At 34.5% G+C, this 21,268-nt stretch overlaps 2 protein-coding genes across 2 annotated transcripts; both read right to left on the reverse strand.

Annotated features, from left to right (window-relative positions):
- Positions 1–378: 378 nt before the first annotated feature.
- Positions 379–7,764, reverse strand: LOC126657165 (uncharacterized). Its single transcript, XM_050351811.1, has 9 exons — positions 7,599–7,764; positions 7,255–7,461; positions 6,868–7,143; positions 6,267–6,784; positions 5,666–6,108; positions 5,384–5,560; positions 1,415–1,463; positions 873–875; positions 379–462 (listed from the first exon to the last, which is right to left on the reverse strand). The coding sequence occupies exons 1-9, from the start codon at positions 7,762–7,764 to the stop codon at positions 379–381; spliced, it is 1,923 nt and encodes a 640-aa protein (XP_050207768.1).
- A 1,319-nt stretch (positions 7,765–9,083) lies between these two features.
- On the reverse strand, positions 9,084–10,098 carry LOC126657166 (uncharacterized). The gene is made up of 2 exons (XM_050351812.1): positions 9,722–10,098; positions 9,084–9,672 (listed from the first exon to the last, which is right to left on the reverse strand). Exons 1-2 carry the CDS (start codon positions 10,096–10,098, stop codon positions 9,084–9,086), a joined length of 966 nt encoding a protein of 321 aa, XP_050207769.1.
- Between the last annotated feature and the right edge of the window lie 11,170 nt (positions 10,099–21,268).

Here is a 21,268-nt window from a genome sequence, read left to right on the forward strand (position 1 = left end):
AATAAATAAATATTATATATGTATGCGATTTTATATTTACTTAATTATTATTTATAATTATTCGAGATTTATTAACTAAATTTATACTATATTAATTATTTTTATTCAGTTATTTTCTATGATGTGTAATATTTTTAATTAATAATGTTGTGATTATTTACTAATATAATCAAACATAAGGGTGTTTTAAATGAAAAGAGATACTCCATTTAATGATTTGATAATGAGGTTTTCCATTTAATGAACATTCATGTTGGTGTTGCTCTTTTACCGTGCCTTGACTAGAGTCTAGAGTAATTATTAGCACACTTCAAATTTTGTGCATGTTTAAATAAATTAGAAAAAGGCTAAATAGAAGGACTGATTTGCAATTTAATTTCATTTCTGGCCATTTTGTGTCCAAGAGGATTCGGGCCAAATAGCACTGCCCTTTAGTAAATTGTGATCATGTACTTTGACTATCTGAAGGCCAATTCTAGCATTAAATTATAATGGTAATCATGTAATGATAAATTTATGAATTTAATTAGGTAAAAACAACTAATTTAGGCAATGTTAGAAATTTATTAATTACTTCTGCATTAGTTTAGCAAATCAAATAAATATTACCAAACTTAATTTTTTTATATACATATTTTGGTTCTCAAATAATTTATTTAATTCAATAATTCTAATTTCATTACATTATTAATAAATTTTAAATCTAAAAATTAAAATTACAGTGTATTTGACAATCACTTGTTAGAGTTATCAAATTAATATAATTATTAGTAATTCAGAGGAAATATAGCACATAATTCGTGACATCAATTTCTCATAAAAGCATGATGTATATCTTACATCTAAATTAATTCACCTTTAAATCAAATTACTTGCTGCAATAGCAAATCAAAGGTTAAGAAAAAAATAACTATATTATAATCTAGTGATTTAATGGTCAAATTTGTTTTCTAAGAAATTCAATTTAACAATTTTTTGAAAATATTATCAATTAAATATTCTATTGCCATTTCACAAATTCAATATTAGTAATTAATTATTTCCATATTAGCTAGAAAAATAAAAATAAAAACAAAAACAAAGATTACCTAATTAGAGTGAATGATTCAAATTTATAAAAGAAAATTTAAATATATATATATATATATATATATATATATATATATATATATATATATATATATATATATATATATATATATATATATACATACATTTGACATTCAAAAGAAAAAAAAGAGTAACTAATAATGAATTTGGTCTGTTATTGTCGCTTTTCCGGTCTTGGAGTCAAATCCTGATAATAATATAATTAGATTAAGTAAAGATTAAATTATAATAAAACAACTGAGATAAAGTTAAAAACAAAAATAAAATGGAAATGAGAAGTATCAAAATTTCCCGTAAGACATACCCTGTATCTAATAGCCAAAAGACACATACTTGAATTAACAAAAATGCACCTACAATAGAAAACATATATTTATAGAATCAAAAAAACGATAATTGTTAGCATTTATCAGAGATATTCAAAAATCATACTTTAGTAAAATCAAATTAAGGAGATTCAAAATGACCATACAAATAAAAATAGCAATACTAAGAAAACGTTCAAAAAGAGAAAACAAGAGAATTCAAACCTTGATAATAAAACGTCTCAAATATTTATCAGTAGCGATGTAATTTCTGAGTAAAATAATGGAATTGCTATTGTGGTGGATTATATTTTTCCCCTAGGGCTTTTATAGAAGATAACTGGCAATGGTAATTATTGGATTTTGGTTGTGATGATGAATTTGATTCGGATTATTACTAAAATTATTATTGCTTTAAATTCTGCATTAATTTGGTATAATATAATGTGAGAAATTGTATATAGTAACCGAATTGGTAGTAGATTATTGCATTAATTCAGTATAATGTGGAAAAATTATATTTAGTAACCGAATTAGTGGTAAGTAAATGCATTAATTCAGTATAATGTAGGAAATTATATATAGTAACCCCATTAGTAGTAAGTAAATATAGAATGTATAATTTAAAAAAAATAGAATGTATAAGTCAATGTATAAGTCACTATTAAAATTATATAACTAAAATAATAATTATGTTAAATAGAGATTTATATATGTGTATTTTGTAAATGTATATATTTTTAAAAAGAAAAGAAAAGTCTAATCATTAAATTAATGTTAAGGGAAAGTCTATAAATTTTATAATTCCATTTGTCACAGCAAATTAATAGCAAAAATATATAATTAATGCTGTCAATTAACATCATTTTTAGAAAATTAGTAAGTAAATCAATATAGAGAAACGTAAAGTTCATAACTTATGCAATCAATTTACCTCTAATTAATAGTATTAGAAAAGAATAAAAATAAAAATAATTATGGAAGTGAGAACTAATTACTATAAAATACCAAATTTCAATTATTTGAAAGGAATGATTTAGTGTTAAAATTAGTAAAGAATAAATACCAATCAATTGAAAAATAGGAGAGAGAACATAATTTGCTTCCCATATTAGAAATAATTTTAAAACATATATAAAGATTACAAAAATGGTAAGAGTAATTTGTACTAAATTTAGTCCATTTAGACATAATTTTTTATGTAAAGATTATAAAAATTTGATTTAGAAGAATTAGTAATTTATTTTGTGATTTCTTTATATCAGATCAAGTGTTTGCTCTTTCTTTCTTTCTTTTTGGCTGGACCTTTGATCTTTCTTTAATTTTGAATTTGTGATAATGCATTTGATTTGAGCAGTTACTAAAAATTATTACAATTGCTTAAATTATGCATTTATTGAGAATATTATGGCAAAATTATATAATACCGAAAATATTATAGAAATTAGAAATCAATGTCATTACCTTTTATGGATTTTAACTTTCAAAATTAGTAGTAAGTCATTAATTAGAGAGTTAATGATTTCAAAATATTAAAAGAAATAAAAAAATATGAATATTATTATGAAGAAGGAAATATATTAAAATAATTTCCTTGCCAAATTAGAAAAGATTTCAAAAAACATATATAAAAGATAATAAATCTATTATTAAGCAAATAAAAATAATTAAGTTGAATTTAAAAAAATTCGTTTTTTTTCATATTAAAAAGAATAGCTATTTTCTTAAAAAAAGAATAGCTATTCAATTAATAAATTATTTATAAAAAGAAACAAATGCAATAAATGAAAATTTTGAAAATTATTGAATGTTGATGAAGACCAATTATTAGATAGATTAATTAGTTGATGAAACATAAATAAATTAAATGCAATAAGGAAATATAAGTGCCACTTGTTATTTAAAATAAAGAAAAAATATTTAAAAATCTATGTGAAAATGCCACATGTCAATCAAAGGGAGAAAATGTCCTGCTTTATATATATATATATATATATATATATATATATATATATATATATATATATATATATATAGTAGATAGATTGTCCTTGGTTGAAGAGATTGCAAACCCTAACCACCATGATTTACCATCATCATCACCGGAAAAAAACTACGGGCAACGCACAAATACCAATTTGGTAATGGTCTATCTAATATTCCTGGCCCTACTCAACCCCTATCAGATGAGATTTCTTTGCATTTTTATTTTCAGTGGTTTTGTTATTGTGAATTTAAATATGCATTGTGTTAGATTTCAAAACTTTATTCTGTAAAGGCACAAATACATAACTTTCTTTAGTTCAAATTGTATTACTTATTTTGAATTAATTTAATATAGATCAATGGTCTAATTAAGATTTTTTTATAATTATTTGTTGAACAAAGAGAGAGAGAGAGATTTATCAGAAGGACCTAGACCTATTTTTTATTTTTTCAATAGAGATTATATAAACACAAATTTGAAAGGATATAGCCTTTTGTCATTATTGGATTGCAAAAATCTTTGTAAGTTTGTCTTTTCTAATTCTCTTTGAGTTAATAATGATTATAGAACTGATTTTTTAAATAAATCAATGCAGTTATTTTATGTAACTGTTAGTGTTTTTTTTTGAATTCATCGGATTTCATTAAATTGAATATAAAACATTTACATTTATAAGAAATTCGGGATAATTTAAAAACTAAACCCGATGACCTAACATGGAACAGACAACATGCTGCCTGATTCGCAGACCTTACTTACGAAAACAAAAATAAATTACTAACTGTTTCGCGAATTAAGTGCCGTCTTCAATCATTTTTCGTTCAAACTTCTCCAAACACCCGCAAACTCACTGCATCCGATTCAATTAACACATGATATAACTCCTTCTAAAAAAGAGACAACAACTCTTTTTAAAAAGGAGACAACAAACCTTTCACAGAGAAAGGACAACAAACTTTTCATAAAGAAAGAACAAAGTAAAACATTCATAAAAAAGACAAACAATAAAAAATAGATAAAACTAGTATAGCTCATAGACGAATCCATTTTGTCACTGAAAGATTTTCAATCTATCGTCGCTTCTTGATAATTGAATTGCGTTTCGTGATAAATTTTAATCTGTCAGAAAAATGAAAAAGAATTGGCTCTTTATTATATTTTATGAAATTAAAATGACATAAACAAAAAAGATGGCTACCGTTAATAGAAAAATTAAGTCATTAACGACTGCCAAAAAATTAATAAGAAAAAAGTTTTAGGTGGTTAGGGTTTGTTAGAGAGAAAAGAGAAGAGAAAGGGATTAGGGTTTCAACTTATTTATGTAAATGTTAGTTAATCAACACAATCTTTAGTAGAGAGTCCAATTTTTTTTAAATGTAACGTTAACTATTAAATTTCTTTTGCATCTTTAACTTTATTAGTGAAATTGTAATATCATCTCTTCTTCAACATTTATAGTTTTTGATTTTTGATAAAATTTCAATTTACTGAAATTTATTGTCTTTCTTTTAATTTACCGATATTCTTTTATGACATTTTCAATATTCATAACTGGTTCTTGGAGTTTGTGGTTCAAAAATATAAAATGATGATTCAAATGGTACATTTGTTTTTGAATTTTACTCTTTGATTCATTATTTTCAAATCAATATTCTGGTACTAAATATATTACTTTGCTAAATTTTTTTTTGGTCAAGCAACCAAAAGCAGCAAATATATTGCTAATGAGGAAATACACCACAACACCAATCCGAAACAAAGCCTAAGGCTCAGAACAAAGCCCAAACGGCAGCAAAAAGCAGGAAAAAAAAAAACCAAAACCTGCTAATCAACGCAGAATAGAAAGGAGAGACTACATCAGTTACAACTTAGATTAACAACATTTTTAATTTTCCCCCAGACTTGCTCCTCTGACAGACTAATCTGATAGAAGACAACTGCATTCCTGGCTCTCCAAATAAATTAGATGGTTGCAGCAAACATAACTTTCCTGACTTTAGAATCACTTGATCTACCAGAAGTTCTTCTAATAAAAAAGCTGACTTCTCTGTTCCAAGGATAGGCAGGTCTGTCAAGACCCATGTCCCTCAAAGCTTTTTTCCAAATCCCCAGGGAGAAGTTACAGGAAAAGAAGAGATGCTCCAGGGTCTCTTTACCTCTACCACAAAGACTACAGAGGTCTGAGTCAATAACTTTCCATTTCATTAACTTGTCTTTGGTCAAGAGCCTTTTCTTTATACATAACTAGACAATAAAGGAATACCTGGGAATGTAACCTTTGTACCACACCAGCTTGTACCAATCAACCTTGACAGTGTTGGGAGTCATATCATGGTATAAGCTTCTAACAGAGAAGGCTTTATTCTTCTCAATTTTCCAGTTGACCCTATCCTCCCTGTCAGGCTCAATCTTGAATTTGGAGACTTGATCCCAAGCAGTTTGAGTAATATTATCCATCGGATCTAGAAGAGACCACTCTCCATTTTTCCAAAGGTTGCAGACTTTAGCTTCTTTATGGACATCAGCATCCTTGATGTTGATAAGGGGGAATCTATCCACAATAGAAGCACCATCCATCCAGGGGTCATGCCAGAAGGAGAATCTGTCCCCTTTTCCCAGAATATACTCAAAATAAGGCTTCACATTGTTTCTAATTTTCAGGAGATTTCTCCAGGACCAGGAGCAATCAGCTGACTTACAGATACCCTAGAAGCTCATTCTTTTCAACTTATTCTCAACAACCCACTTAGCCCAGAGGGTGGGCTTTAAGGTAACTACATTCAAATGTGATTGGAGACAACAACAATATTCCACAACTTGATGTTTTTGATCCCTAGACCTCCACACTTTTTATCACAACATACATCTTTCCAGCTCACAAGACTCTTATTCTTACTAGGGTCAGAGCCATTCCATAAGAATCTCCTGCAAATTCTCTCAACTCCAGAAATGACAGAGCTAGGGAGGATGAAGATGGAACTCCAATAGATATGCATGCTCATGATGACATCATTAATAAGTTGAAGTCTACCTGTATAGGACAGGCTTTTGGCAGCCCAGGAGGAGACTCTAGAGGAAATTTTACTGATCATCTCATTGCAGTTGGTACCAGAGAGTCTAGTAGTAAGGAGGGGCAGACCAAGATATTTAACTGGAAGACTGCCATGCTTAAACCCTAGGAAAGACAGAATATCATTCCTTAACACACTATTAACACCATCAAAGTAGACAAAGCTTTTGTTGAGGTTAGGATAGAGACCAGACATATTAGAGAATTCAGAGAGGGTATTTTTAAGAATGCTAATGGAATTAAGATCTCCATTAGAGAACAAGAACAGATCATCAGCAAAAGCTAGGTGACTGATTTTCAGGGACTTACAACCTTTGTGGAATTTGAAACCAGAATTGGGACCAGTATTGGCTTTAATGGATCTAGATAAAAACTCCATACACAAGACAAACAACAGGGGAGAGATGGGGTCCCCTGTCTCAGGCTTCTACCCTCAGCAAAATAACCAGACTCTTCCCCATTTATAATAATATTGAACTTAGCACTTCTAATACACTTCATAATAAAGGCAATGAACTGGTTAGGGAACCTAAACCCAATAAGAACCTCTTCAATAAAATCCCAGGCTAAGGAGTCATAAGCCTTTTGGATATCAACTTTCATAGAACAAGAATCCCCTTTACCCCTATGATAGTTCCTAATAATCTCATGAGCCATAAGAACATTATCAGCTATATTTCTTCATGCAACAAAGGCTGACTGGCTATCACTTATAAGAAAATCCAAAATAGAGTTAAGCCTGCTAGTTAAGATTTTAAAGATAGTTTTGTATAAAACATTACAACAGGCAATAGTCCTATAGTCACTAATACTGTTAGGGGATTGCACTTTAGGGATTAAGACAATAGAAGTGGAGTTTACCTGATTAAGAAGCTTCCCATTCTGGAAAAATTCCTTCACAACTATGCAGACATCTTGCCCCACAATGTTCCAACTTCTCTTAAAAAAAAGCACTAGAGAATCCATCTGGCCCAGGGGCTTTGTCATCTCTGATATAGAAAAGATCAGCTTTTATATCTTTATCTGTAATGGGAGAATCCAGAAGCCTCCTATCTTCCTCATTAAGGATATAACCATAGCTAAAGCTGGAATAGTCCACACTCTTTTCTGTTTGGGCTGGGGGTGCCAATAAAATTCTTATAATGAGTTAGAAACTCATTTTTAATCTCCTCAGGGTCAGTAATATTGCCATTGGGGGTAGAAAGGGAAACAATCCTTTTCCTAGTCTGTCTTTGCTTAATACTTCTGTGGAAAAACTTGGTGTTGAGATCACCTAGCTTAATCCAGAGCATTCTTGATTTCTGCCTTTTAATGCTCTCTTCCCATTTAAGAAGCCTCTATAATTCTCCATTATAAGCTTTTTCCTCATCTTGTAAAATAGTATCAAAAGGATCTTTAACTAGATCCTTCTGTAGATTCTCCAAATTCTTTCTGATAACATCAATTCTTTGGGACAGGTGACTAAAGGAAGCTTTATTTAACTTCCTGAGCTCAATTTTCAGAAATTTGAGCTTTTGATAAATTCTGTACATATGGCAGCCTTCCACATTCCTACTCCATCTGTCTTTAACAATCTTACTAAAGTTTTCATGCTCACACCAGGCATTGAAGAACCTGAAGGGAGCTTTTCTGAAAGAATCATTGGTCTTCATATTGACAATTATTGGAAAGTGGTCAGAAACTCCATACCCTCCAAAAACACAGAATGAGTCACCCCAATCCTCCTCCACTGGTCATTAATGAAACACTTGTCTATTTTCCTCCAAATTCTGTTGTCTCCTAATTGATTATTGGTCCAAGTGTAGGTTAACCCTATATACTTGAGCTCAACCAAATTTGCATCAAAACTCCAATTCTTAAACTCTTGCCCAACAATGTCATCTATCTCATTACCCCCAACTCTATCTGAATTACTCATAACAGCATTAAAATCACCAAGGACTATCCAGCAATTACTAATGCTCTGACTAATAGCCAGCAACCTGTCCTAGAGTTCTACTCTCTCAAGGGAGACATAAGACCCATAAATAACAGAAAAATAAACAGTCTTCAGATCCATAATCACAATGCAGTGGATGAACTGCTTATGGATGACAAGAGGAACAACTGTAACAAAATCCTTCTTGTAGATTATCCATATTCTACCCATACTAGAGCAAGAATAATTGTGAATAATCTCCCAATCAGGCATCTTATATTTAATACTACTCCAAACTTTATTAAATTGACTACTATTGACTCTAGTCTCAATGATACCAAAAATAACCAACTTACTTTTATTAATAAGCTCACAGAACTCAGTCTGCTTTAGGGAGCTATTAACTCCTCCAATATTCCACGCTCCAATCATCTATCAATATCCAACATTCTGGAGTTCAGCCTAGCCTTCCTCCCATCTCTCACAGAACCAAATTTCAGTCTACTATTGATCTTCTCCACTACTGGAATCTCATCAGTGCCTGGATTTTCAACCAAAGCCTTAAATGTATTTGCTATCTTGATTGTTTCTCTAACCCCCTTTTTTGTACAGGTGTAGCTGCCATATCACCTTTACCCTCCATCTGAAATTGCCTAATCACTTCAGTATCCTGCACAACTGTATCAGGGGCTGTTATGATTTCTGTTTCAACTGAATCTGAACTTTCATCTTCAGATTTTTTTTTTTCCCCATAGCCTTCCTGATGTCTTGATTAACTTTGCAATTCTTCTTGGCATGCCCCATTTTACAACACTTATCACAAAATAGAGGCCTCCATTCATACACAATTTTTTGATTAAAGACATTCCCAAATTCATCTTGTAATTCCATAGATTCAGGAAATAAACCTGCTACTTCCATTTCTACCAGAACTCTCGCAAAGTTTAGCTTAGCTTTGCTTATAGTGCATTGATCACTATACAAAGGGTTTCCATAGATAGAACCAATTTTACTGAGCATATCAGCCGTCCAAAACTCCCAAGGAAGACCAGGTAGTTGGATCCAGACTGGGACAAAGCTAATATTGTTAGGATCCATTGACATTCTTGGCTGCCATTTCTTCAACATCAGGGGTTTCTGGTCAAATGTATAAGGACCATCTCCCAATACCTTGTTACACTCTTCTTCAGATCCAAACTCAAACATAAACATAGATCCATTAATCCTAACCACATTTCTCAGGCCAAACTTCGCCCATCTGTTTCTAATAAACGAGTTAATTCTTTCAAAAGATCCTAACAATATTAACTCAAACATAAACATAGACACACACTATTATGGCGAATTTCCACTTCTCTTCCTCCTTCACAAGATCCTTTGAGTTGAAACTCACCACTCGCGTTCTATTCTTCACAGCTGGTGGGACGTACTTCAGCTCACTAGCTTCAGATCTTTCCCTATCATTCGAGAACAGCTCATTCCATTTCTTAGCCATGGTTTCCACAGGTATCGGATCCACAATTTCATATCTAGGGGTATCTTCCATCATTTCAATCTCCGATGGAATTGGAGATTCTTGACTTAACTGAGTTTCTTCTATCGTAACACTAGAAGGGGCTACAATAACCCCAGATTCATCTTTGTCAAGAGATTCAGAGTGTTGCTCAGTCACCGGAGCAGTAGATTTTGACGTTTTCTTCCTCGCCATAGGCACCAGCGTACGTTAGCAGCTAACTAGCGCTGAGAGGATGAGAGAGAAAATCTTTGCTAAATTTTGTTCTCTTTCTTTTTTTCTTTTTTCATTTAAACATTTAATTTAGGGTTAATTACATATAAAATCACCATCTTTATACGAAATTGCAAAAGTAACACGATCTTTAAAACGTGACAATTCAGGGCACCACCTTTCATCTCTTTTCAAAAACAACATGGACATACTTTTAGTGGCATTTTTGCTGGCGTGGCATGACACATGGCACTCTCATTGGGTGTACAAGTCCGCAAAAGTTTATCTAAAAACGTGCCCATGTTGTTTTTGAAAATAAATGAAATGTGATACCCTGAATTGACACGTTTTAAAGGTCGTGTTATTTTTACAATTTCGTATAAAGGTGGTGATTTTATATGTAATTAGCCCTTTAATTTATACAACATAATTGAATATGAAAATAAAACTGATTATAACATGCATTTTTTTTAGTTTGAGATAATAACATTAACGTTTTAATTTGTTTGTTGAACTTTTAAATTGGTAATAATTTTATATTTTACATTTTTTTGAAATTTTTAAATTATAAAATCAAGGGTTAATTGCAAATTAATACACGAACTTTACCCTAATTTGCAATTACAACACGAACTTTAAAACTTGGCAATTTAATACACCAACTTTCATTGTTTTGGCAAATTAGTACACCGACCAATCATACAACAACACGTAGCTTTATATGACAATGTCCACGTTAGTGTTTTTCCAATTCGGTGTATCAATTCGTCAAAAAATGAAAATCGGTGTACCGATTTGCCAAATTTTAAAATTTATGTTGTAATTGCAAATTAGGGTAAAATTTATGTATTAATTTGCAATTAATCCAAAAATCAATTTATAGCAAAAAGATTACCATACATGTTTGTATGTTGAAGACAAACAAAGGTGTCATATGTTTATGCTTTTCCATCATTACAGATGATTTGAGTACCTTTTTTTTTCTTCACTATGAGACTTAATTTTAATTAATTGTAACCGAAAATGATACAATTTTAAAATTATTTTATTTTATCAAATTTCATTATGCAAATTGTTCATCCTTAAGTGCAATCAAAATTTCTTTGGTTTCAATTTGTTTCTGTTTTAAAATCTTTTTTAAATATATAAATTAGTTTCTTGATGTAAAGAGTCTCTTCAATTATTTCTATTAGAAAGGGATAATTCGAGTACTCCACTTCGAATTATGACTCCATGAATTTTAATTTATGGAGTTTGATTTTATGCTCTTTCAACTGCGATTTAGACCTTACTTTAAAAAAAAAGTTATTTAATTATATTTTATTTTCACTGCAATTTTTTTATCTATCAATGGCGAGTTTCTCTGACTTCAATTAGTACATAAAACATAAAAATGTCAAAAATGGTGCTAAAAATAAACTTGAAAAAACAAGAATAATTATCTCAAAATTTTGATCTTTTACAAATTAAAAACTAATTATATAATTAAAAAAAATTATATGCAAAATAATTTATATAATTGAATTTAAATTTCTTTCATTTATTATTTGATTCTTCCCTCGTGGAGTTATTGTCCGCCATTGTGGGGTTTTTGCCTCCGTTGTTAAACGTCCTCATTTGTGAGGTTATTCTTCTTTTTCATGAGATTATTTTTCATTCTTTATAAGCGATACATGTATATTAAGGAAGGCGCTCATCACCCGATGACAAAAAATTCAATTTTTGAAGTAGTTTTCAATTTTGATGACTACATATATATGGTCGGTATTATTTATGTATATTATTTTCAACTCTATTATTCATCACAGTATTTATTGGTTTTCAGGTTAAACATCGTTTGATACCGTGAAGCAAATGAAAACTGGATCGTCAGAGACAATTTACATTGTGTTCGCGTGGAAATAATCCGCCACCCGAATCTTTGAATTTATAATTGGGTTCTATCTCGGTTTAATGCTCTAATCGGTCAAGTCGATCAAGTCTCACTGGTGGAACAAAAGATGTTTGCGTAACCTGAACAAATCGATCAAGTCGCACTGGTGAATTTAAAGATGTCTCGCCAACAGGTCATTCAAACACGTCTCGCAAACAAGTCTCGCAAACTTGTCTCTTAAACACGTCTCGCAAACTAGCTTGTTCCGCGAGCGAACATGTTCCACAAAGGAAAAAAAGTAACCAAACTATACTAAATTTAACTGTATCGATCCGGAGGTTAAGAACCTAAGCGGGATTGATGTCCATCTACTTCTAAATTAACCAATCGCGGGGATTGAGGATAGAAAAGAACATGGTTTTGAATTGTTTTTTTTTATTGATTGATTTGTGTAGATTTTATTAATTTGAAAAAATAACTATTTATAGGGACAAACTCCCTACGAAATAGGGAAACAAAACAGACTAAGACTTAACAGCTAAACAAAACCTATTCTACTGAGGCAAAAAGTCTTTATTTTTACTTATCCTAAAAACTAACTAATAAATAAAAAAAGATAGATAAATGGTTGTTGGGCTCAAAAACCCGAATTTACCCATATGAGCTCTTTTTTTAGGCTGTGTAAACAATGCCCCCCACATTTTTTTAGTTTAATGTCAAGTAAGGTGAAGAGACGGAAGTTTTAGTGAGATAGTTTTATGTCTCGACGAGATCGGCTTCTAGGCCGAACCATCACTAGTCTCAGTAAGATCGGTCCTTAATCCGAAATATTTTTGAATGTCTTTCTATTTTATCTCCATTTGATAGAATTCGATCTAACATGTAGACATCTTTAAAACAATGACCGGATAGATCAAATAACTTGTTTCTTGATATCCTTATACACCAAGTCGGCCTTGCCCCACAGCGTCTTGATTCGCTCTTAAAAATGAGTCAAATGCTTTATTGCCTTTTTGACAATTTGATCTCACATAAAGGCGAGACAAAATATACTTGATAATTTGGTCGCCTTTTTAAATCTGATCACCATTATATCGGACCGATCTTCAAGCATTCGTCTCCATCATGTGAAATCGCCTCGCAGAAGTGTACTCCAAGTCTTTTTTATTTTCTGCTTCTCAACCCATATCTTCCTAACCTTTCGAATCAGGGAGCGTGATTGGTTAAAGTATCGCTCAACATATCGACTCTCTTGCTCCTACCAACTATGTGACTTGATCTTTTTGCAATTGACATGAATGAGTCCTTTGATAGGTAGTCTTCGTCTCCCATGATGTCTCTCATCTGTCTTGCTAGTCGTTTTACTAATAATTATTGTCTCCTTGTATATATCATTTTTCTTATGAGACTCTTGCCTTATATACTGGATTTATCTTTTGGGTGTCTTGCTCATCCAATGTGGTGGCTTGCTAAGCGATACGACGGCTAAATTCCCCGTGTCTCCTTCATCAGGCATAACCACGTCTCTATCTAGCATACCCTTTTGTCCTAGTTTATTATGGAACGATTCTGGTAAAGTCACCGCACAAACACTACGTGAAACCTCTTTAATGTCCTTAGCTCGCAACTGACCATCTGTCGTTGAAATCACCACGTCTTTGTACGATATTTTGGCTGTTCCCGAATCATTTTTGTAGATCTTTAATTCTCCAATATCTCCTATTTTGGTTCGCTTCCGATATTTTATTGTGCCGATGAATTGATCGGTTTCTTCTCTACCCAAATCTTTATGATCTTTTTTATTGGAGATTTAGAGCGATGCTGGTGATCCTCTGGGAAGCGATTTTTGTGTTTTTCAAGACAATAATCGTTTTTTCCGTGTACGTCAATCGCCTCTTCACGAGAAGAGATTTTTCGGGTCCCAGCGACTCCCTGTGTTTCCTTTGAATCGGCCGTTATGTGAGACTCTTGCCTCATTCTCTGCATTCGTGTCTTTTCAGTCTTGCTCGTATGAGGTTGATCCTCAGTTGGACAAAACATTCGTTTAAAAATCGCGACACCCCATTCTATTATGGACTCATTCCATCTCTATTCTTTTGTGGGAGCTTTTGGTTTGAAAGTTTTCGGGTTTTTGCGGCACAAATGTTGTTCCGCTTTGAAACACGTCTTGCACGACGGACAGCGTACTTCAAAAATTCTCGAAAACTGTCTTCTTCGGTGTACCATTCCTAACAACCATGGTATGTGAACCATTTTTGGCGATCATGGTAGGTGTATCATTCTTGGCAATCACAATGGGTGTGCCATTCTTGGTAACCATGGTAGGTGTACCATTCTTGTAGATCACAGTTGGTGTGCGATTCTTGGTAACCATGGTAGGTGTACCATTCTTGGCGATCATGGTAGGTTTACCATTTTTAGGAACCGGTGTTTTGCTTGGTTGATCTTCAAATCAATACTTGGGCTTTTTTTGGATCCCATCTTTCTATAGCATGCCCGCTTCCCAAAACTCTCTCAGAGTGTGGCTGAACTGTATTGATTGCTAAATTCTTGACCTCGTCTTCCTTTTTATGAGGGAACAAAGGTCTCTCTTTGTTGATGTTGTTGCAACCCTTATTATTTTCTTAGTCCGGCCTCGTCTCCATAATTATGGGTTGTTTGGGCAAAAAATAAGTGAAGTCAAGCATGTTCGGTATGTGGATTTGATTCACCCATGGTGTGTGGTGTTTATTTCCTGCGGTATTTGGATCTGATCCGCTAATGGACTTGAATGCTGATCTCTTTCGGTGCTTGGGTCTGATTGTCCAATAGACTCGATAAGGTGATCTCCTCCACCGTTTTGGATATGATCCGTCAAATGACTCGACGAGGTGATCCCCACCGGTGTTTGGATCTGATTGACAAATAGACTCGATGAGGTGATCTCCTTCGACGTTTGGATCATATCGATCAAATGACTCGACAAGGTAATCTCCAATGTTTGGAGAAGATCGACCAATTGATTCGACGAGGTAATCTCTTCCGACGTTTGGATTAGATCGACCAAATGACTCAACGAGGTGAACTCTCATGTTTTGATCAGATCGGGCAAATGGATCGATGAGCTGATCTCCTCCGGTGTCTAGATTTGATCCGCCAAATGACTCGACAAGGTGATCTCCGACGTTTTGATCAGATCGGCTAAATGGCTCGATGCGCTGATCTCCTCTGGTGTCTGGATTTGATCTGCCAAATGACTCGACGAGGTGGTCTCTGACGTTTGGACCAGATCGACCAATTGATTTAATGAGGTGATCTCCTCTGACGTTTGGATTAGATTTACCAAATGAATCGACGAGGTGATCTCCAACATTTGGACCAATCTACCAATTGATTTGACGAGGTGATCTCCTCCGACGTTTGGATTAAATCGACCATGCCGTAATGTAATTGGCTTGAAGCATTATTATAATTGGCCACACAACGCTTCATGTGTCTCACATCATTATTGCGATTTGCAACACCGTACTCCATACCAAATCGATTAATTTGTTATGTCTGATCGGCAATACCTCTTTGCGAGCCGATCTGTGCTGGTGTGTAGCCAAGATCAACCATCTTGATGGTATTCTCGGCGATGTTTTGTCGAGCCATGATTTTTGACATGTTATTGTTTATGCTTAATAGGCTTCTTCTTATGTCCGACCCGATCTCTCTTTGAACAGTCTTATGTTCATCAAGTACGGTCTTTATGGCTCTCGCCAATTGGTCTCCTCCATAATATCTAAGCCAATTTTCATTCATGATTTTATTCCCCATGGTTGTGAAATCGGCCATTGATAGTGGTGAAGGATTTGGAGATAGCAGACGATTGTTGTCACTCGAATCGTCATCTCGGAATTGGCTGAAATCTTTAACTTTAAGATCGACCAATTTCCCGCATGCGGGAGGCATAATAGTTTCCTCATATGCGGCAATTGGTTCTTGTCTCCCTTTATCATGATCGCTTTCAAATCTGAGTCTGAATCTCCTGACGTCTCACTTCCTTCGAATACGCTTGTTCGACTCATTGAGCGTGTATATCGTTTAGCTCCCTTAGTAACAATTTTTGTGCAAACATTAAACACGACCCCAATGGAGTCGCCAAAAGGTGTTCGCGTGGAAATAATATGCCACTCGAATCTTTAAATTTATAATTGGGTTCTATCTTAGTTTGATGCTCTAATCGGTCAAGTCGATCAAGTCTCACTGGTGGAACAAAAGATGTTTGCGTAACCAGAACAAATCGGCCAGGTCTCACTGGTGAATTAAAAGACGTCTCGCAAACACGTCTCACAAACTTGTCTCGCAAACTAGCTTGTTCCGGGAGCAAACGTGTTCCGCGAGCAACCTTGTTCCGCGACCTTGTTCCGCAAAAGGAAGAAAAATAACCTAACTATACTAAATCTAACAGTATCGATCCAGAGGTTAAGAAACCTAAGCGGGATTGATGTCCATCTACTCCTAAGTTAACCAATCGCGAAGATTGGGAATAGAAAAGCACAGGGTTTTGAATTGGTTTTTTTGTTGATGGATTTGTGTAGACTTTATTAATTTGAAAAAATAACTATTTATAGGGACAAACGTCCTACGAAATAGGGAAACAAAAACTGACTAAGACTCAACAACTAAAAAAAACCCAATCTATTAAAACACAACGTCTTTATTTTTACGTATCCTAAAAACTAACTAATAAATAAAAAAAAATAGATAAATGGTGTTGGGCTCAAAAATCCGAATTAGCCCATATGAGCAATTTTTTTGGGCCCGTTTAAACACATTGTTATATTATATACCGTTCGTTTATTACTATCGTCAATTTTTATTAAGCAAATGTATAATTGGATGGCTCAAGAAGTAGTTAAATGCCCGTATATCCTCCTTATTCAGAGTCAATCATTATCTTTTATTAACTTTAACTGATAAACTTTTTGTAACAATTTAAATTTTCAGTATTAATAATATTAATTCTGCCAAAAAAAAAATCATGGAGCATATCTTGTCAAAACTTCATGAGATTAATTGAGCACGTTGGTATCACTATTAGATCCCCCCAAACCTAAAAAAACGCATGCTTTATTCAGATCTGTTGTTGTCTGCTAATGCAACCATCTCTGGCATGATTTTTGGAGATCCTTGATCCCCTTGAATAATTGACACTATTCTATTTTAAATTTATACAATTAACACTCATACATGCAAGAAAGTTACAGCAATCAGAATGCAAGTCCAAAAAGCGTACATCATCTTTGACATTGGAATTTCTTATATATTTGGATGCAGAAATCTTAATGAAGTCGTCATAGTATCAGAGATCTCACTGTAAAAATTGTAATATTTGGTACAATTTAAAGGTTTGTGCACTCCCTACCAGCAACCAGGGACGACCAATTGGCAAAAATCTAAGATTCATGTTTCAAAAACAATCTAAAATCATAAACCACCACCAAAAAATATGGAACAGGATAATATAAGTTTATATGAACAATTTCATTCTGTTGTGATAGAAGATGTTGGACCTTAATTGATTCAATCTCTTCTATTTTGACCATGACAATTAACACCAAAGGTTCTAACACTCTAATTAAGTGTGTAGAAACCCCCCGGAACACTCGGAAAGCAAATCGGACATCTCTAGCGACAATCGAATTTTTCGATCACCAAGCTGTCCAGTGAAAGTTGGCGGGCGCCAACTATTGTTCCAAGGTGCAAACTTAATCAGACATGAATGGGGTTGAAGCTCGCGAGTGCCAGATTCAGCAAGTATTGAGAGCGAACCATAGTTCGCGGGCGCCAAGTATACCTCGCGGGCGCGAAGTTCAAATCTTAAAATGTTGAGTTGCAACGGTCATTTATTACACCCAACGAGGTGCTGACACTTCAGCAGAGGACCGTTGAGGACTTTGCCCAAGGAGCCGTTCGCGGGCACGAACTTGAGTTGGCGGGCGCGAACTCCGTCTGGCAAGTCTTTTTCAAAAAGCTGATTTGTTACTCTTTTGCTTCACACAAAAAGAGTAACGGGAAGAATTGTTTGGAGGCCTATATATTGTCACGACCCAATCTCAGAGCCGAGACCGGCGCTAGGGAATGGGAGTGGTTGCTCCGAAACCCGTAGCAAGCCTAAAAACCGTAAAATAATTTTTCGCAAACGTATAAACGTCATGCATGACATAAATAAACAAGTGTCATACAGAAGCACACATGCCAGGCACACATATCTTCTGGCAGTCACAATATATATAACGCAGCAAGCGTAAAACGTTTAAAACTTTAAAACGTTAAAGTTGTATTTACAGAAAACTACACATACAAGCTGACTTACAAAACACTTATCTACTGCAGCTCTAAGAGTAAATTACTATTTCTTTACATACTAAAAAATACAGACTTCTGGAAGTAGGATAGAAGTCCGTTGCTTCAAAGCGTCTTTATCCTGAAAGGAAATCTGTGAGGGGTCAGTATATTGGGATATACTGAGTGAGTTCATACATTTACTAATAAGTATTCAAATAAAACATAAAATCATAATCAATCATATGCAGCCAGGTACAGGATCCGAATGAAAACTTAATCCTCAAACATACTAATAATTAATCGATCAACCCAATCATAAATATCAATTGCGAGTCCAACTCGCTGGTGGCCCAGCCACTAGATACGGGGACTTCCAGGCTACACCGTAGCCGAGTTCACTCTCGTATCGAAATCATAACCCAATCGTAAATTTCATATTCATCATCAGCTCCCAGCTGAGGCATATCAAAACTGGTGATCACACAGTCCTATTCTCGCCCAATAGGTAGCACGTTCCATCGGATCAATACCGATTTCAATTCAAACATATGCAATTCATAAAAAGAATTCGCATACCAAACATGCAATTCAAATACAAAGCAATATAAAATAATTGCTTAAATACTTTAAAAGCAAATCGTATAAACTCACTGAAAACGCTTATCCAAAAATACGTCGGGGCTTTAGAACGTTAAGCTTCCCGAACTCCTGGTCCAGCTCCTTCTTGCCTCGCTGGATCTAAAACAATTTCAAAACATTTGACTCACATCAGAATCCTATTCTAAGATTGACTCTAGACTCGAGACTCGACACGTTTTACTTTCATTAATCGCCGTGCTTCTCACGTATACTCCGATAAACGGTATCAAACTCGTTTATGGATAAAATATCACTTTTAACTCAATTCTCTTTTAACCTTATTAGGTTAATGTCTCACATTAATCAATTACTAATCCATTTCAAATCTCGATATGCGCGTATAAAATTTCTCGAAGAATTAGGTCGATTGGCGGAAACACTGTGCGTACGCACGTCTGCCTGTGCGATTGCACAGGGGACTGTGCGTCGGCACGGTGTGACTGTGCGTTCGCACAGTCCTAGCAGACTTTGCGTTCGCACAGTCCATGACTTTGCGTTCGCACAGTTGACTGTGTGTTCGCACAGTCCATTGACTGTGCGTTCGCACAGTCCTGCTGTGCGTTCGCACAGTTCGGCTGTGTGACGCACAGCCACGGGCTTTTGCCCGGATATCGTTTTCCGACGTGCTCCATCGTGCCAAAACGCTCAAAACGTATCCAAAACGTTATTTCTAACTTCAAAACACCCAACTACGATCCTATAATCAAATAAACGATAAAATCGTTTCGTGGCCTAAAACTTTGAATCGATATAACTCAAAATATAATCAACGAAACGGTAAAACGTCAAGCTTATCGTGATTCGCCTCGTGAATACGATCAATTCGAGCTATAGAACGTCAAAAACGGACGAGAAACGGAATCGAGCGACGGAAACGGTGATGAACGAAACGAGAGAAATGAAAGATGAAGGTCTGGATCCTTCATCTGAAGGGTTTTTAATAAATAATGGTCAATTTACACTTTGGTCCTTGAAACTTTTCAAAAGTTTCAATTTAGTCCAAAACCTATTCGCGTCCAAATTTTAAACAGTCTCCGATCGACTTGAAACTTTTACCATAAATACTATAAATTATTTCGCGGACTTTGGCGAAATAAAATTCCTTACGGGATTTATAAATTATTTTATATTAATTTCTGAAGTTAAATCCCCAAATCCCGCTAATTGACTTATTAAAATTTATTCTAATTTCCCGATATAATCAAATTAAATTCTTTTTAATTTAATTTATCGGAAATCACGACACGTGGCACGACGTAATTATCTTAAAATATTTTGGGGTATTACATTCACCCCCCTTAAAATAAATTCGTCCTCGAATTTAAAATTAGCCACGTACCTTGAGTAAACAGATATGGATATTTCTGCCTCATATCCTCTTCTGTCTCCCATGTGCACTCTTCTACAGATTGACTTCTCCAAAGAACTTTCACCATTGGAATTCTCTTCGTTCGTAATTGTCGTATCTACGTGTCGACAATCTGCATTGGCCGTTCTTCGTAAGTTAGTTCCTCGCTCACGTCCACCACTTGCGGTTGAATTATTCGAGAAGGATCTGGTACATATTTCCGAAGCATGGAAATATGAAAGACCGGATGAACTTGCGACATCTCCTGTGGCAAGTCTAGCTTATAGGCAACTGAGCCTATACGCTCCACGATCTGATATGGTCCGACATATCTCGGAGCCAATTTACCCTTCTTTCCGAAACGAATTACTCCCTTCATCGGTGATACTTTGAGAAACACGTAATCTCCGAGCTGAAATTCGATATTCTTCCTCTTGGGGTCCGCGTAACTCTTCTGTCGACTGGAAGCAGTATTCAAACGCTGCTTTATCAACGGAACTTTTTCTGACGTAATCTGAATAATCTCTGCTCTAGTGAGCTTTCGTTCACCGACTTCGTCCCAACAGATAGGGGATCGACACTTGCGACCATATAATGCTTCGTAAGGAGCCATCTCGATGCTTGAATGATAGCTGTTGTTGTAGGCAAACTCGACTAGAGGTAGATACGTATCCCAACTACCTCCGAAGTCTAATACGCAAAGTCGAAGCATATCTTCTAAAGTTTGAATCGTCCGCTCAGACTGACCGTATGTCTGAGGATGAAACGCAGTGCTGAAATTCAATCGCGTTCCTAACGCATCTTGTAAACTCTTCCAGAAATGAGAGGTGAATACGGAACCTCTGTCGGAAACGATTGACACGGGAACTCCGTGTAAGCTCACAATCTTATCGATATAAGTCTCTGCCAACTTTGCTGCAGAATAAGTCGTCTTTATAGGAATGAAGTGCGCTGACTTCGTCAAACGATCCACGATTACC

Source organism: Mercurialis annua, linkage group LG7 (assembly GCF_937616625.2).
Source record: "Mercurialis annua linkage group LG7, ddMerAnnu1.2, whole genome shotgun sequence".
Taxonomy (NCBI): Eukaryota; Viridiplantae; Streptophyta; class Magnoliopsida; order Malpighiales; family Euphorbiaceae; genus Mercurialis; species Mercurialis annua.

Coding starts and splice junctions, on each gene's coding strand:
- LOC126657165 (XM_050351811.1), bottom strand. CDS start 7,764: ATGCTCTGGATTAAGCTAGGTGATCTCAACACCAAGTTTTTCCACAGA. Junction 6,109..6,266: donor GTCTTGTGAGCTGGAAAGAT/GTATGTTGTGAT, acceptor ATGAGCTTCTAG/GGTATCTGTAAGTCAGCTGA. Junction 1,464..5,383: donor TCTAAAGTCAGGAAAGTTAT/GTTTGCTGCAAC, acceptor TTTCTATTGTAG/GTGCATTTTTGTTAATTCAA.
- LOC126657166 (XM_050351812.1), bottom strand. CDS start 10,098: ATGGCGAGGAAGAAAACGTCAAAATCTACTGCTCCGGTGACTGAGCAA. Junction 9,673..9,721: donor TGGAAATTCGCCATAATAGT/GTGTGTCTATGT, acceptor ATCTTTTGAAAG/AATTAACTCGTTTATTAGAA.